Here is a 15,977-nt window from a genome sequence, read left to right on the forward strand (position 1 = left end):
AGGTATGAAACTATTAGAACTCTAGAGGAAAAAGTTGGAAACACTCTCCTAGACATCGGCCTCGGCAAAGAGTTTATGAAGAAGTCCCCAAAGGCAATCACAGTAGCAACAAAAATAAATAAATGGGACATGATCAAACTACAAAGCTTCTGCACAGCCAAAGAAATAGTCATGAAAGTAAAGAGACAACCTACAGAATGGGAGAAAATTTTTGCATCCTATACATCCGATAAGGGGCTGATAACTAGAATATACTTAGAACTCAAGAAAATCAGCAAGAAAAAATCAAATAACCCTATTAAAAAGTGGGCAAAGGACTTGAACAGAAACTTTTCTAAAGAAGACAGAAGAATGGCCAACATACATATGAAAAAATGCTCAACATCTCTAATCATCAGGGAAATGCAAATCAAAACCACAATGAAATATCACTTAACCCCAGTGAGAATGGCCTTTATTAAAAAGTTTCCGAAAATAAATGCTGGCGTGGATGCGGAGAGAGAGGAACACTCCTACACTGCTGGTGGGACTGCAAACTAGTTCAACCTCTGTGGAAAGCAATATGGAGATACCTTATAGTGATACCAGTGAATCTACCATTTGATCCAGCAATCCCATTGCTGGGCATCTACCCAAATGATCCAATGACACTCTACAAAAAAGACACCTGCACTCGAATGTTTATAGCAGCACAATTCATAATTGCAAGGCTGTGGAAGCAGTCCAAGTACCCATCAATCCAAGAATGGATTAATAAAATGTAGTATATGTATACCATGGAGTACTATTCAGCTCTAAGAAACAATGGTGATATAGCACATCTTATATTTTCCTGGTTAGAGCTGGAACCCATACTATTAAGTGAAGTTTCCCAAGAATGGAAAAACAAGCACCACATATACTCATCAGCAAATTGGTATTAAGTGAACAGCACCTTAGTGGTCACATAAGTACGATAGTAATAGGGTATTGGGCAAGTGGGAGGGGGGTGGGTATATACATATATAATGAGTGTGATGTGCACCATCTGGGGGATGGTCATGCTGGAGACTCAGACTTGTGCGGGGACGGGGGGAAATGGGCATTTATTGAAACCTTAAAATCTGTACCCCCATAATATGCCAAAATAAAAAAATATATACATCATGCAAAAAAAAAAATCAGCTCTACACACTCACTCTACAAACATAACAACTCTTGACAAAGTCTTTCTAAATGACACTGCCCTGCATTCCCAACTCTAATTTGAAAAGAATAATTCATGACACAAATTTGCGAGCCATGGAGAGGGGCCTAGATTGATGATTGAATCACAGGGATGAAAACAGTGGCCTCTGGGCACCGCTAAGGCCCCAGTAGATGAGAGTCCTCCTGGGATTCAGGTTTGGCTTCAGAGAGAAGCCTATTCAAGGTCTTCATTTTCCTTGGCATGTGATGGAGAGAAGCCTCCACAGGCACCAGAGATTTCTTAGTTTCAGATCCATCTCAGTTAGAGGGCATCTCATCCTACAGATAGGGAAATGAAACCAAAAGAGTTATCTAGCAAGGGTGAGAAATAGAGTTTTAGAACAACTCAAGGTGGGCAGTCTAACAGGAGAGCTTCATGAAAACCTGAGACTTCAAAAGACTGAAACGGCAGTGTAGCTCTTTTTATTTATTTATTTAATTTTTTAAAAATTTCAGCATATTACAAGGGTACAAATGTTTAGGTTACATATATTACCTTTGCGCCACCTGAGTCAGAGCTTCAAGCATGTCCATCCCCTAGACAGTACACATGGTACTCATTAGTTCACATCTATACCCATCCTCTCCTCCCCCTCCCACCTGCCCGACACCCAATGAATGTTACTACTATATGTGCAATTAAGTGTTGGTCAGTTAACACCAATTTGATAGAGAGTACATGTGGTGCTTGTTTTTTGATTCTTGTGATACTTCACTTAGTAGAAGGGGCCTCAGCTATATCCAGGATAATACGAGAGGTGCTAGATCACCACTGTTTTTTGTGGCCGAGTAGAACTCCATAGTATACATATACCACATTTTATTAATCCACTCATGTACTGATGGGCACTTGGGTTGTTTCCACAACTTTGCAACTGTGAATTGTGCTGCTATAAACATTCTAGTGCAGATGTCTTATTTATAGAATGTCTTTTGTTCTTTTGGGTAGATGCCCAGGAATAGGATTGCTAGATCAAATGGTAGTTCTACTTGTAGCTCTTTGACGTATCTCTACATTACTTTTCACAGAGGTTGTACTAGTTTGCAGTCCCACCAGCAGTGCATGAGTGTTTCTATCTCTCCGCATCCATGCCAACATTTATTGTTTGGGGACTTTTTGATAAAGGCCATTTTTACTAGAGATAAGTGATATTCATTGTGGTTTTGATTTGTATTTCCCTGATGATTAGAGATGTTAAACCTTTTTTCATGTTTCTTGGCCATTAGTCTATCTTCTTTTCAAAAGTTTCTGTTCATGTCCTTTGCCCACTTTTTGATAAGGTTGTTTAATTTTTTCTTGCTGATTTTCCTGAGTTCTATATAGATTCTAGTTACCAGCCCTTTATCAGATGTGTAACATGCAAATATTTCCTCCCATTCTGTAGGTTGTCTGTTTGCTCTGATGATAGTTTCCTTGGCTGTGCAGAAGCTTTTTAATTTCATCAGGTCCTATTTATTTATTTTCATTGTTACTGTAATTTTCTTTGAGTTCTTCTTCATAAATTCTTTGCCTAGGCCTATGTCTATAAAAGTTTTCCCAACATTTTCTTCTAGAATTATTATAGTTTCATGCCTTAGGTTTAAGTCTCTTATCCTCTGTGAGTTGATTTTTGTGAGACATGAAAGTTGCAGATCCTATTTCAGTCTTCTACATGTGGCTATCCAATTTTTCCAGCACCATTTATTGAATAACAATTCTTTTCCCCAGTGTATGCTTTTGTCTGCTTTGTCAAAGATTAGATGGCTATATGAGGATGGTTTTATATCTGGATTCTTAGTTCTGTTTCATTGGTCTATGTCTCTGTTCTTGTTCCAGTACCATGCTGTTTTAGTTACTATAGCCTTGTAGTACAGTTTGAAGTCTGGTAAATTGATGCCTCCCAATTTGTTCTTTTTGCTTAAGATTGCTAGTGTATTTCTCATCAGTGACAAATAAAACCACTGAGAAAGTGTTTGACTCAATCTTGGCTCTGCATGAAGAAAAATCTCTCTCTTGAGAATTTGTAACCACAAGTCAATATTACACTGTGGTCCAAATTCACACAACCTATGGTCTCCCTAAAACTTTAAATGAAAAATGAGCTTTCTGAGGACATCCTAACTCATTAAAGCCACGTTGGGATATTCCCCTGGTCAATTAGCAAAAGAAAACACAAATCCTCTCTGAAAGGAGGATTCAGACAACTAGAATTCAGACATTAAAGAATTTCCACAAATAAGAGTCCCAAGGAGAGCATACAGCTCACAGTAAAAAATCACAAACACACAAAAATAAAGCACCATATGAAAGTGCCAGAAGAAACAACAGGCAGTAAAGTCAGACATTCACAGACTATAGCATTGGAATTATAGGATAGCAAATTATGATATTGCTATGCTTATTATGGTTAAAGATATAAAAGAGAGAATTGAAAATACTAGCCAGCATCAACAGACTAAAAAATGACTAAGCAAGTTTAAAAATAAAATATCAAATAGAACTTCTAGAAGTTAATAACATAAAAATTGAATGTAAAATTCAGTGGATGGATTAAACAGAAGATTAGACACAGTGGGAAAGAGATGAGTAAACTGGGAGATATATATATTCTGGGTAATTCTGAAGGAATTACCCAGAATGTAGCCTGGAAAACAAGAATGAAAAATAAGGAGGAGAAGTTAAGAGATACAGAAGATATAAAAAGAAGGTCTAATATATGTTGAATTAGACTTATAGAAAGAGATAATAATAAAAATGATAATGAGCTAATAAGAATATTGTACTTAGTATTTTATGCTCCTGTTCTAAGATAAATTTAGATAAATTATTAATTTTCACAATAAGCCTATAAAGTAGATAATAATGTTATCCCCATTTTGCAGATGAGGAAACAAACATAGCAAAGTTGCAAAATTTGTCTAAGGTCCCATAGACATGCCAAGCTGCCTGGCTTCGTGTCCTTAACCACCATGCAATATTTTAAGAGATTATAGCATAACATTGGCCAGAAATTTTAAATGATGATAATCCTGATATCAGTGAAACTCTATAAATACCAAACATGATATGAAAAAGAAAGCCACTAGACACATTTTAGTGAGAACGTACCACTGCAGAGAAAAAGGAAAGCTGTTAGAGAGAATGAAGACAGATCACTACAAGCAACAGGCAACTTGACTGAAGGCCATCCCACAACAGTCAGATCAGCAGTCAAAAGACAGACCTTCAATGTGCTGGGAGAAAGCGGCTGTCATCCTAGATTGCCAGGCCTGGGAGAATCCTCTTTAGAAAATGAGGATGAAAAATGACATTTTCAGACACACAAAAATTGGAGTATTTACGACCCATAGACTCTAACAAACAAAACCGAAGGATGTGTTTTCAGAAATGGAAGGAAGATATGATATGTGAAGTGGGAGAATGAACAAAAACATTGGTGGAGATGTGGATAAATTTGGACAAACACTGACTATTTAAAACAATAGTGAGTGACAATTATACGGTTTTCCCACTGCACCAAAGCAGAAGGAAATGCTGAGTCTCAGAGCTCTCCTCCATCGACACACGCTCCCTGGGTGAGCTCATCCAGCTCCTCTGGAATGCAAAGGGGCATGATCTTGTGTGTTGCTCATCGCTGTGTCTTCAGTGCCCGGAACACTGTCTGGCACATGATAGGCACACCATAAATAGTATTGAATGAATGAATAAATAAGTAAATAAATTTTTCTGAGTGTTTCAAATGCTTCATAGTTAAGTTACTTCTAACTCAATTTGGCTGCCACATAGGCACGTGAAAGGAAGTCATAGGAGATAAGGCTGAAAATATTGGTTGGCTCTAGATTCTCAAATTATGGCCCGTGGGCTACATGTGGGTATTTTTGCCGGTTTTTTTACTTCAAAATAAAATATATGCAGTGTGCATAGGAATTTGTTCATAGTTTTTCTTAAACTATAGTCCAGCCCTCCAATGGTCTGAGGGACAGTGAACTGGCCCCCTGTTTAAAAAGTTTGAGGACCCCTGCTCTAGATGATCTAAAAATAATCTAGCTAACAACTATAATGAGGTAGAGGGAGAAATGTGACAGTGTGTGTGTATGTGTGTGTGTGGTGTGCTAAGTCCCCGCTTTTTATAAGCAGACTCAATATAACCAGTTGTTAACATTGATAAATCAAAAATGGAAATGTAGTTTTATTATACAAAACTTCTGAAAAAATTAAGAAAGGAAAATGTACACATTGGTTGCTTTTGGGGAATGATATTAGGAGAGACTGTACATTACATTTTCTTTTTTTATTATTATTATTTTTTATTTATTTATTTATTTTAAGCCAATAATGCTATTATTATGGCATACATTTCATTTTCTACAGCTTAGTGTCATTTGAAATAAAACTAATGCACATACATTACTTCTGTGATTGAATTTAAAAAGATCAGGTGAGCCAGGCCACTCAGGGCTTTGAACGCCAAGCAGAAAAGAGCAGACTACTATTGAGCTATGAAAGCTTGCATTGCACGGTGCATCTGCTTTTTGCACAAGCTCGCAGTGGGCAATGAAAGACTCCGGAATGGCAGGGAGGGAGGCCAGATGGCATAGGATGGGCAGAGGCCAAGATAAGTGATTAGAGTCAGGGCAAATGCTGAGAAATGTCTCGTGAGGTTTCTTGTCTCAGTCTCATTTACCAGAAGCCCGTGTACAGGAAATCACAGGGCTGTCCAGTATCATGATAAGCCTCACTTGGTCACCAGGTTTCACTCAAGCTCCTACAGGCATCTCCCCATCCAGAGGGTCTAGCAGAGCATCCTGGGCTGTTTGCCAATCTCAGGAAGGTACTTCTTTCCCAACTCACCACCTCCAGCAGGAACATGGTGCTAAGGTAAGAGTGTTTAAGGATCATCTTCTTTCAAAGGCAGTTTTGGTTTTTCCCTGTTGGTCCATATCCTAATAAGTTCATCTTGGGAGTGCACTCTTCAGCAAGAGTCTGGAGGTCTGAAGCTCCTTTGAGGAAGTTTTGGATGCTGACAGTTTAGATGGTGGGAGATCTGAATGGGGTCCACCAGGTTCTGTCTACTTCTGTCCTATCTTCTATATTCTCCCCTTTTCTTCAACCATTCAAAGCTACAAACATGGAGAGAAATGCTTGGCTAATTTTAATTTAGCGAGCAAGACAGTGTGCAGGCACTGCCTTCCAAAGCCAAATTGTTGTTAATAACCTCAGGTTTCACAGATTTTCTTGCCATTCAAAAGGTTTTTTCTTTGTATCCCTGGTGTCTGTCATCGTCTCAGCAGAAAACACAGGTCCCACACTCTAAAAGGGTAGTCGAGAAGAGTTTAATGAAGAGATTATTTACAAAGGTGTGCTTAGGACTAAGGGAAATCTTTAAAGAATGATGAGGCCCTCAAAGGCAAGTAATAGTGGGGAGCTGTTACCATTGCTAGGCCTGAAGGGATAATGAGAAGGAAAATTATGAGAACTCAGAATGTGCTGTAGCTGTAGCTGTGGCTACAGGAAAGGGCCACCAGAGAGGGGCTATGTCCTTAGGTAGAGTAACACTGCCACTGCCAACTCACAACCTATGAGGGAGGGAACCAGGAAATCAAAAACCCTCAAATCACTCTACTCCTGCCATCCACTGTCCTGTTAATGTTTCCCTTTGACTGAATGCAACCAGGAGCCAGAGCAAAGGGTAGCCCATTGATAAGACACAGAGATGTCCCCTCCCAGGGTGCAGAGAGGGTAGAGAAGGGTGGACATGAGATCCTGATGGCAAGTGGGGAAAACTCATTTCTTCCAATGTGATTGGATCAATTTCTCATTCTACCTCCTCCCAGTTAGTCTGGCTCGTTTTTGACCTCCCATTTAGTAGCACTTCTTTGTACTAATATCTCAACTATCATCATAAATGCCTTGAGAATGGAATGCAGTTGAAAAAAATGGTGGGGGCACACTGGTATTTATAAGTATTTTAAGTTTATGATATTGGCTGCTCTAAAGAGAAACCTACTATAATGGTGACTTGAGTAAGAAAGAAAGTTTATTACACCTGGAGACCGATGACTCCAAGATGTCAGACATCAAGGCTCCTTCCGATTTGCCACTCCCCCATCCCCAAAGAGATGCCCTCATCCTCGTGGTCCTACATGGCTCCTGAACACATCAGCATTCCAGCCTCGAGGAAGAGGAGAATGAGCACAGGAGGAGCTGGTTACATTACTTCTTCTCACCTCCTGCTGACCATCACCTGGTCACATGGTGCCATCAGCATGGGGGGGGGCTGAGAAATAGAGTCCTTTTTCTAGTCTAAGGCTCTCAGAATTATTACGTATGACAAGAGGAAAATGGCTACTGGGGAAACTAGCAGTCTCTATAACCCCGACTCTCTCTCTGAATCTGTGCTCACATGGAGATTTCTCAGGAATGCTTCACAAATAGTGAATGATGCAGCCAGGGAACAGAGGTAAACCTGGGATGGGACTCCAGGAGACCAGGGCTGGTCCTGGACCTGCTTTTCACCATGTGGTCTCAGGAAAATCTTTTTTACTTCTTAAGCCTGAGTTTCTTCCTTTGTTAAATAACAGTATTACATCCTCAAGATTATGTCCTCTAAGGGACATGTGTTGGACGCTGGGGATACAATAGTGAACAACCACAACAAAAACCGGGCAGGTCTAGGCATTATAGAGCTTTGAGTTTAATAAGGGAGACAAAAGAAAAACTAAACATACACTTAAAATTAGAGCTGTACTAGATCTAGCTGGCCTTGTAGCTGAAAACTTGCTGCTATTCTACCCAAAGCCAGATTGGGAGACACAAGAGATGAAGACACAGGGTCAGAACTCTGTCTGCAGCCAAGGCACCTGGACATAGCCAGAGGGCCAGGGCTGGATATGGGGGAACAGCGGACACGTTGCTGAGGGTCCAGACCCCACCCCTGCCACTTGTCAGATGGATAACCTCAGAAAAAAGATGATAATGATGATATCTACTTCAGAGGGGTTGCTGCCCAGATTAGGGAGATAGTATGTGTAAGGTATTAGCACAGTACCAAATATCATATAGTCATTTTTTTTAAGTGGAAAATAGTAAACCAACAGGGACTTGAACAGATATTTGTAAACAAATGTTCATAGCAACATTATTCACAACAGCCAAAAGGTGGAAATAACCCAAGTGTTCATCAACAAATAAGTGGACAAGCAAAATGTGACTTATCCATGCAATGGAGTATTGTTCAACCATGGGAAGGAATAGGGTACTGATACACATAGCATGGATGAACCTTGAGGACATTGTGTTTGGTGTAATAAACCAGACACAACAGGACAAATATTATATGATTCCTCTTATATGCAGTACCTAGAATGGTCAGATTCATAGAGACAGAAAGTAGAACAGAGGTTTCCAGGAGCTGGGGGGAAGAGGAGAATGAAGAGATAGTGTTTGATGGATATAGAGCTTCATTTCAGGGTAATAAGGAAGTTCTAGGGATGGATGGTGGTGATGGTTGCACAACAACATAAATGTACTGGATGCCACTGAACTGTTCACTTAAAATAGTTAAAATGATAAAGGTTATGTTACTTTTATTTTACCACAGTAAAAAGTAGAATAAACCATCTCATAAATGGTTTATAGACCTTTCAAAAAACAAAACAAAACAAAACAAAACAAAAGCCAGAGCTACAAACTGTGTTCAGTGCTGTGAGTAGAAAGGCCGAGGTGCCTTGAAGGAGGACAAGAGAAGTTGTGGTTTTCCTCCATATCCTTATCAGGCCAACCAGGGCTACAGGAACTAAGAGAGCATGTGATGGACGCTTTCATCATCCTTGATGCCAACTATGCACCCCCAAGGAGGACACATCCCCCTTCCACCTGGAGGCCTCCTGCTTGTGCGAGTCCTCTGCAGTGTGGAGTGATTGACAGCTGTCTTTTCCAAGGCGGGAAAGGGCTCACACATTCAGTTGCTTGCTCCCAGTTGGCTTTTATTTGCTTAAAAAAGGACCATTTTAATATGCTATTTTAGACTTGACTTGAGCATTACTTGTTGGTTTTCTCCCTTCCCTGTGTGTAGTTGACACGGAACACTGGCAATAGGGCTACAAGGCTGGTTAAGAACAAGGACTCTGACACAGACCCATGGATTCAAATGCAAGCTCTGCTGTTTGCAAGAGACCTGGAACACATCACCCAATCTATTATATTTGTGCTTTAGTCTCCTTATCTGTAAAATGGGGATATTAACAGTACTGACCACATTAGGTGCTGAAGAGGTTTAAAAGGCTATACCCGAGGAACACTCAGTCAGCTGCTACTGTTCACAATGATGTGAGAGATAGTTCTCCTTCCCAAGTGGAATTTGCATGAGCATCTGCCATTTTACCCAAAGCCCTGTACAGTGTAGAAATGGACGGGGCACTTTTGCTATTCCCCACTCCTTTCCCCAAAGATTTATTTTCATAGATGCTTTAATCGGCAAAGCAAATTCCACTCAAAATCATCTGGAGGAGATTAGGGGTCCCCCTGAGAAACTTCCATGCCTCAACTCCCTTCAGCCAGCCCCACTGCCACCTCCCTCTCTCCTTTTCCCAACTTGCCCCTTTCTCCTCTAAAATGCCAAGAAATTCAGATAAGTCCTGAATCCTCTCCCTAAACTGTGGGCTTGAACTCTTCTGGGTGCTCATTAGTAAAAGCCATATACTGGCCCTCCCTGGGTTGGAGACATAGCAGTGCCCATCAACAGCCATCTGTGCAGGCAGAAGCAATCCTTTCAAACACGCCACAGCATTCCAGAGAAGGAAACATGGGGAGTGAAATGTTCTTCATTTCTTTACGTGCGTGTTTTCTGGGTGACTAATTTCATTTAAAAATGTTTGCGCTACATTAACCCAGGTTATCAACTACTCTTTGGCTCCCCATTTACTTATTCATTTTTTGGATCACGAATTCCTTGACCATGCACCGTGTCCCTTACACGGAGCCAGGCACTGAGGATACAGAAATGGACAAGAGAAAAGTGCTTCCTGTCTTCATATAGCTGACCACTGAGTCATTTCTAGCCCATTTCTAGGTCTGATCTTCCTCACAGCTGTCCTAGCAAGATGTCTCATTTCCTTCATGGCTCTAAATCATGGTCTCCGTTCTACCTAGTGGATGGACCCCTCTCAGTCACTAACGGTGGCCACGGGTCCTGCCTGTGCTTCTGACTTCCTGCTCATGAGAGGAAACCTCTATCCCAGGACAGAAGGAATGCTGACCTCAGAGCCCTGTCTCTTGCTGTCCCACACAGCTTGTCCAGACTTTTCTCCTCCTGCCTCCAGGGGACATGGCATGGCCTAGGACAGTGAGTTAGGCTTTTTCCTTGTCAGTATAAGACACGACAACTGCAGTAGAGAGCACCCAGACTTTGGAGTTAGTGAGGACTAGGTTTAAATCCTGGTGCCAAGACTCCCTGGCCTTCAGTAAATTACTTAATCTATTCAAGACTCTGTTTCCCTCCCTGTAACACAGGGCGGGCAATTCCCACGAAGCAGGTGGTGCTGAGAATCAGTGATCACCAAGCAGGCGCTCAAGTCTTGTTTGTGTTCCCAGGAGCACCGATGGAGGGTTTCCGAGCATGGATCCAACCAGCCCCTGGGCAACCGAAATCACAACAGAGAATGGAAATGACCAAGTCCCTCCTCCAACTTGTGGCAAAAAGACTCTGCTCCTGGTCTCGATCGTGGTCGTTGCCCTGGTCGGGCTGGTGGGAAACGCGGTTGTGCTCTGGCTGCTGGGCTTCCGCATGCGCAGGAACGCCTTCTCCGTCTACATCCTCAACCTGGCCGGGGCGGACTTCCTCCTCCTCTGCTTCCAGATTATATATTACCTGCATAACCTCATTGACGTCTTCCATCCCACCTCTGTCTCCATCCCTAGCTTCGTCATCACTATATCGACTTTTGCCTACCTTGCAGGGCTGAGCATGCTGAGCGCCATCAGCGCCGAGCGCTGCGTGTCCGTCCTGTGGCCCATCTGGTTCCGCTGCCGCCGCCCGAGACACCTGTCGGCGGCCACCTGTGCCCTGCTCTGGGCCCTGTCCCTGCTCCTGAGCACCCTAGAAGGGAAGTTCTGTGGTTTCCTGTTTAGGATTGGTGACTATGATTGGTGTCGCACATTTGATTTCATGACTGCGGCGTGGCTGATTGTTTTATTTGTGGTTCTGGCTGGGTCCAGCCTAGCCCTGCTGCTCAGGATCCTCTGTGGCTCCCGGCGGATGCCGCTCACCAGGCTGTACGTGACCGTGGTGTTCACAGTGCTGGCCTTCCTCCTCTGTGGCCTGCCCTTCGGCATCTACTGGTTCCTCTTAATCTGGATGGAGAATTATTTTGATGTGTCCCCTTGTTATCTTTCTTCGGTTTTAGATGTCCTGTCCTGTGTTAACTGCAGCACCAACCCCATTATTTACTTCTTCGTGGGCTCCTTTAGGCAGCGCTGGTGGCGTCGGGGGCGGACCCTCAGGCTGGTTCTCCAGCGGGCTCTGCAGGACACCCCTGAAGGGGACGACAGTGAAGGAAGCTTTCCTCGGGGACCCCTCGAGATGTCGGAAAGCGGTCTGGGGTAGCAACCCGGAGCTTCTGCTTCGGTCAGACAGATGTAGCTTTGAGAGCCAACTTTGCCCCTATCACAGTTGGGGAGATTTTCTTAACTTTCTCCTCCCCTGATCTAAAACTGTCAAGATAATAATCCACCTCCCAAGGACTGAGTGAGACAGTGTCTGTTAAGCAAACACTGAGTGCAGAGTCTCTGGAACTGCCTTACAAGCTTCGCCCCACCCTCTGTGAGCTTTGCCAACTCTGGGGTGCAGAATTGTTCCCACTTTTAACCAACCCCACCTTCAAGAGAAGGCTGAAAGCACTGCAGGAATAATTCCAAATTTCTTCGGTCAATGCACTTAAGAGGGATGAAAACAAAGTCACATTTTTAACGAGTTTCTTTTTCTCTTCCCTACAATTTTTGTCTCAAAATTAGAAAAATGAAAGATCAATCTAGGCCGAAAAGAGCAGTCTTCTTTAATTTGGGCAGGCCCTGGAATATCTCCCTAGCTTCATAAATGTTTATTGAATACATTACTTAACAGATGAATAAGCTGATGAATTTTTAAGTAAAGCCTGTGCAAAATCTGCATTTACCAAATTTGAGCCATTTACCAAAGATGAGCCATCATCTTTAAATTTATTCCTTTCACCATTTTCAACTTTTGCAAGTATAAAGTTAAGTTGTATAACCAGATAAATCAACTATATTTAAGGTTTGAGATAGACTGTCTTTTGGTGGTTTCCTTTCAAATACCGTCCCGCCCCTTCCTCTAGGCCTTTTCCCTGATTGTTCCTCTCTAGAGACCCTCTAATCCCCGGTGGAGGTTTCCAATGGGTCTCATTACACTCTATGTTCTTTGAGGACAGGATCTATGTCAGATTTACCTTTTATTCCCAAAAGCTCGCAGCATTTACCTTAATTGAAATTTGCATGTTTTTAAAGTTACATCTTCTATAAAAAATAATATATGAATTTTAAATGCTGCTTCTTTTAATAATTTTTATTATTTTTAATTGAGGTATAATTAACAGAGAATGATATGCACCAGTCAGAAGTGGATAGCTCAATGAGTTTTGTTAAATGACTACACCTATGTCACTCAAACTCTATTCAAGACATGAAGCATTTCCATCACCCTGAAAGTTCCTTTGTGCCCCTCCAGTTATCCCTCTGCCCCCAGAGGCAACCACTGTTCCTATTTCTATCGCTGAATATTAGTTTTGCCTGATCTTTGACTTTATAGATTTAGAATCATACAATGTGTACTTTTTTGTTCTTAGTTCTTGCACTCAACATAGCATTTTGAGGATTTATCCATGTCATTGCATGCATGTATCAGTAGTTTGTTCCTTTTGTAAAGCCGACTACTATTTCATTGTATGGGTATATCACACTTTAACTATTTTCCTATGGATAGATATATGTGTAGTCTTCAAATTTGGGCTATTATGAATAAAGCTGCTGTGAACATTTTTATTCAAGTCCTTTTGTAGATATATGTTTTCATTTCTCTTGGATAAATAACCTGGAGTGAAATTAGTGGTTCTTAGAAGGATATACGCTTAACTCTATAAGAAATTGCCAAACTATTTTTTAAAGTGGTTGCCCTATTTCACATTTGCACCAGCAATGTATGAGTGTTCTAGTTGCTCTACATGCTCCCAAAAAATAGGTATTGACAGTGTTTTGAATTTTAGCCATTATAATGAATACAAAGCAGTATCTCATTGTGTTTTAATGTACATTTCCATAATGATTTATTAAACGGAGCATCTTCATGTTTTGATTGGCTACTCATTTTTTTTTGCAGTGTTGGATTAAGCTTTGCTGATTTTAATTAAATATTTCTCCTTTTCATTACTAGCTTGTATGAGTTTTTATATATGCTGAATGATGCCATTGGTAATTACATGTAATACTTGTCCAGTTGGTGGTTTACCTATTTACTTTTTCTTATTTATATTTATTGGGTACAATGAAATGGTTTGATCAATGTATACATTGTATAAAGACTAAATTAAGCTAATTAACATATTCATCATCTTACCAACTTTTTTGTGGTAAGAACATTAAAAATCTATTCTTTTAGGAATTTTGAGAAACACAATACATTATTATGAACAATGGTAATAATATAGTACAACAGATCACTAAAAATAATTTCTCCAGTCTAACGGAATATAAGATCATCTTGTCACCAAAGAGTGTTAATTTGACCACTTCTTTCCCCATTTGGATACCTTTGAATTCCATCTTTTATCTGATTGCTCTGGTTAGGACTTTCAGTGCTATGTTGAATAGCAGTGGTGACAGTGGGCACCCTTGTCTGATTCCAGTTCTAAGCAGGAATGCTTTTAATTTTTCCCTGTTCAGTATGATGTTGGCTATGGGTTTGTCATGTATGAATTTTATAATTTTTGGCCAATTTATGCCAATTTTGTTAAGCAATCTTATCATAAAAAGGGTGCTGGATTTTGTCAAATGCTTTTTCTGGGTCTATTGACAAGACCATATGGTCTTTGTTTTTGTTTCTATTTATATGTTAAATTACATATATAGATTTACATATGATGAATTATCCTTGCAAATCTGGTATGAAGCCTACTTGGTCATGGTGGATTTTTTTTTTTTAATGTGGAGCTGAATTCAGATTGCTAGGATTTTATTGAGAATTTTTGCATCTATTTTTATAAGGGATATTGGTCTATAGTTTTCTTTTTTTTGTTGTGTCCTTTCCTGGGTTTGGTATCAAGGTGATACTGGCTTTGTCAAGCAAGCTGGGGAGGATTCTTGTCTTCCTGATGTTATGGAATAATTTCTGCAGTATAAGAAGCAGTTTTTTGAAGATATGGTAAAATTCAGGTGTAAAACCATCTGTTCTGGGACTTTTTGTTTGAAGTTTTTTTTTTTTAATGTTCTTTTTTTTTTATTTCGGCATATTATGGGGGTACAGATTTTAAGGTTTCAATAAATGCCCTTTCCCCCCTCCCCCCACAAGTCTGAGTTTCCAGCATGACCATCCCCCAGATGGTGCATATCTCACTCATGTATGTATATACCCCGCCCCCTCCCCCCTGCCCAATACCCTATTACTGTAGTACCTATGTGACCACTTAGGTGCTGCTCAGTTAATACCAGTTTGCTGGTGAATATATGTGGTGCTTGTTTTTCCATTCTTGGGAAACTTCACTTAGTAGTATATTGCTGCTTCAATTTTGATACTTGAAATTTTTCTGTTCAGGAATTCTATTTCTTCCTGATTGAGCCTAGGGAGGCTGTCTGTTTCCAAGAATTTGCCCATTTCTTCCACATTTTTAAGTTTTTGTGCATAAAGATTTTTAATGTATTCAGAGATATTTTGTATTTCCGTGGTATCAGTTATACTTTCTCCTATGTCATTCTGATTGAGCTTATTAGAGTCCTTTCTTTTCTACTTCTGGTTAATCTAGCAAGAGGGCCATCAATTTTATCTTTTCAAAGAACCAAATTTTTGTTTCATTAATCTTCTGTATAATTCTTTTGTTATTGATGTCATTTAGTTCTGCTCTAATCTTTGGGATGTAGGCATTTAGGGCCATGAATTTTCCTCTTAGGATTGCTTTAGCTGTATCCCACAGATTTTGATGATTTTATCTTCCTTATCATTTAGTTTGAAGGATCTTTTGATTTTAATCTTAATTTCCTCCTTGACCCAGCTATCATTTAGCAGTAGGTTGCTTAGTTTTCATGACTTCATGTGAAGATGAGTGTTTCTGTTGGGGTTGATTTCTAACTTTATTCCTCAATGGTCTGAGAAGATACATGGTATAATTTCTATTTTTTTAAATTTGTTGAGATGTGTTTTTTGGCTTAGGGTGTGTTCAATCTTAGAGAGTGTTCCATGAGCTGATGAGAAGAATGTATATTCAGTGGTTTGGGGTAGAATGTTCTAAAAACATCTGTTAGGCCCATTTGTTCTAGAGTTCTGTTTAAGTCCATTGTTTCTTTGTTTATTTTCCGTTTCCAGGATCTGTCTTGTTCTGTCAGAGGTGTGTTGAAGTCCCCAGCTATTACAGTGCTGCTGTCTATCATTTTGTTTAGATAAAGTAGGATTTGGTTTATGAATCTGGGCACACCTGTATTAGGTGTATAAATATTTAGAATTGTTATGTTTTCTTGTTAAAAACTGTTCCCTTTAACATTATATAATGAC

General features: G+C 40.3%; 1 protein-coding gene across 1 annotated transcript; it reads left to right on the forward strand.

Moving 5' to 3' along the window:
• The first annotated feature begins 10,823 nt into the window (after window positions 1-10,823).
• MRGPRX2 (MAS related GPR family member X2) lies at window positions 10,824-11,810 on the forward strand. Its single transcript, XM_012756731.2, has one exon. The coding sequence runs from the start codon at window positions 10,824-10,826 to the stop codon at window positions 11,808-11,810; it is 987 nt and encodes a 328-aa protein (XP_012612185.2).
• The last annotated feature ends 4,167 nt before the right edge of the window (window positions 11,811-15,977 follow it).

Source organism: Microcebus murinus, chromosome 4 (assembly GCF_040939455.1).
Source record: "Microcebus murinus isolate Inina chromosome 4, M.murinus_Inina_mat1.0, whole genome shotgun sequence".
NCBI lineage: Eukaryota > Metazoa > Chordata > Mammalia > Primates > Cheirogaleidae > Microcebus > Microcebus murinus.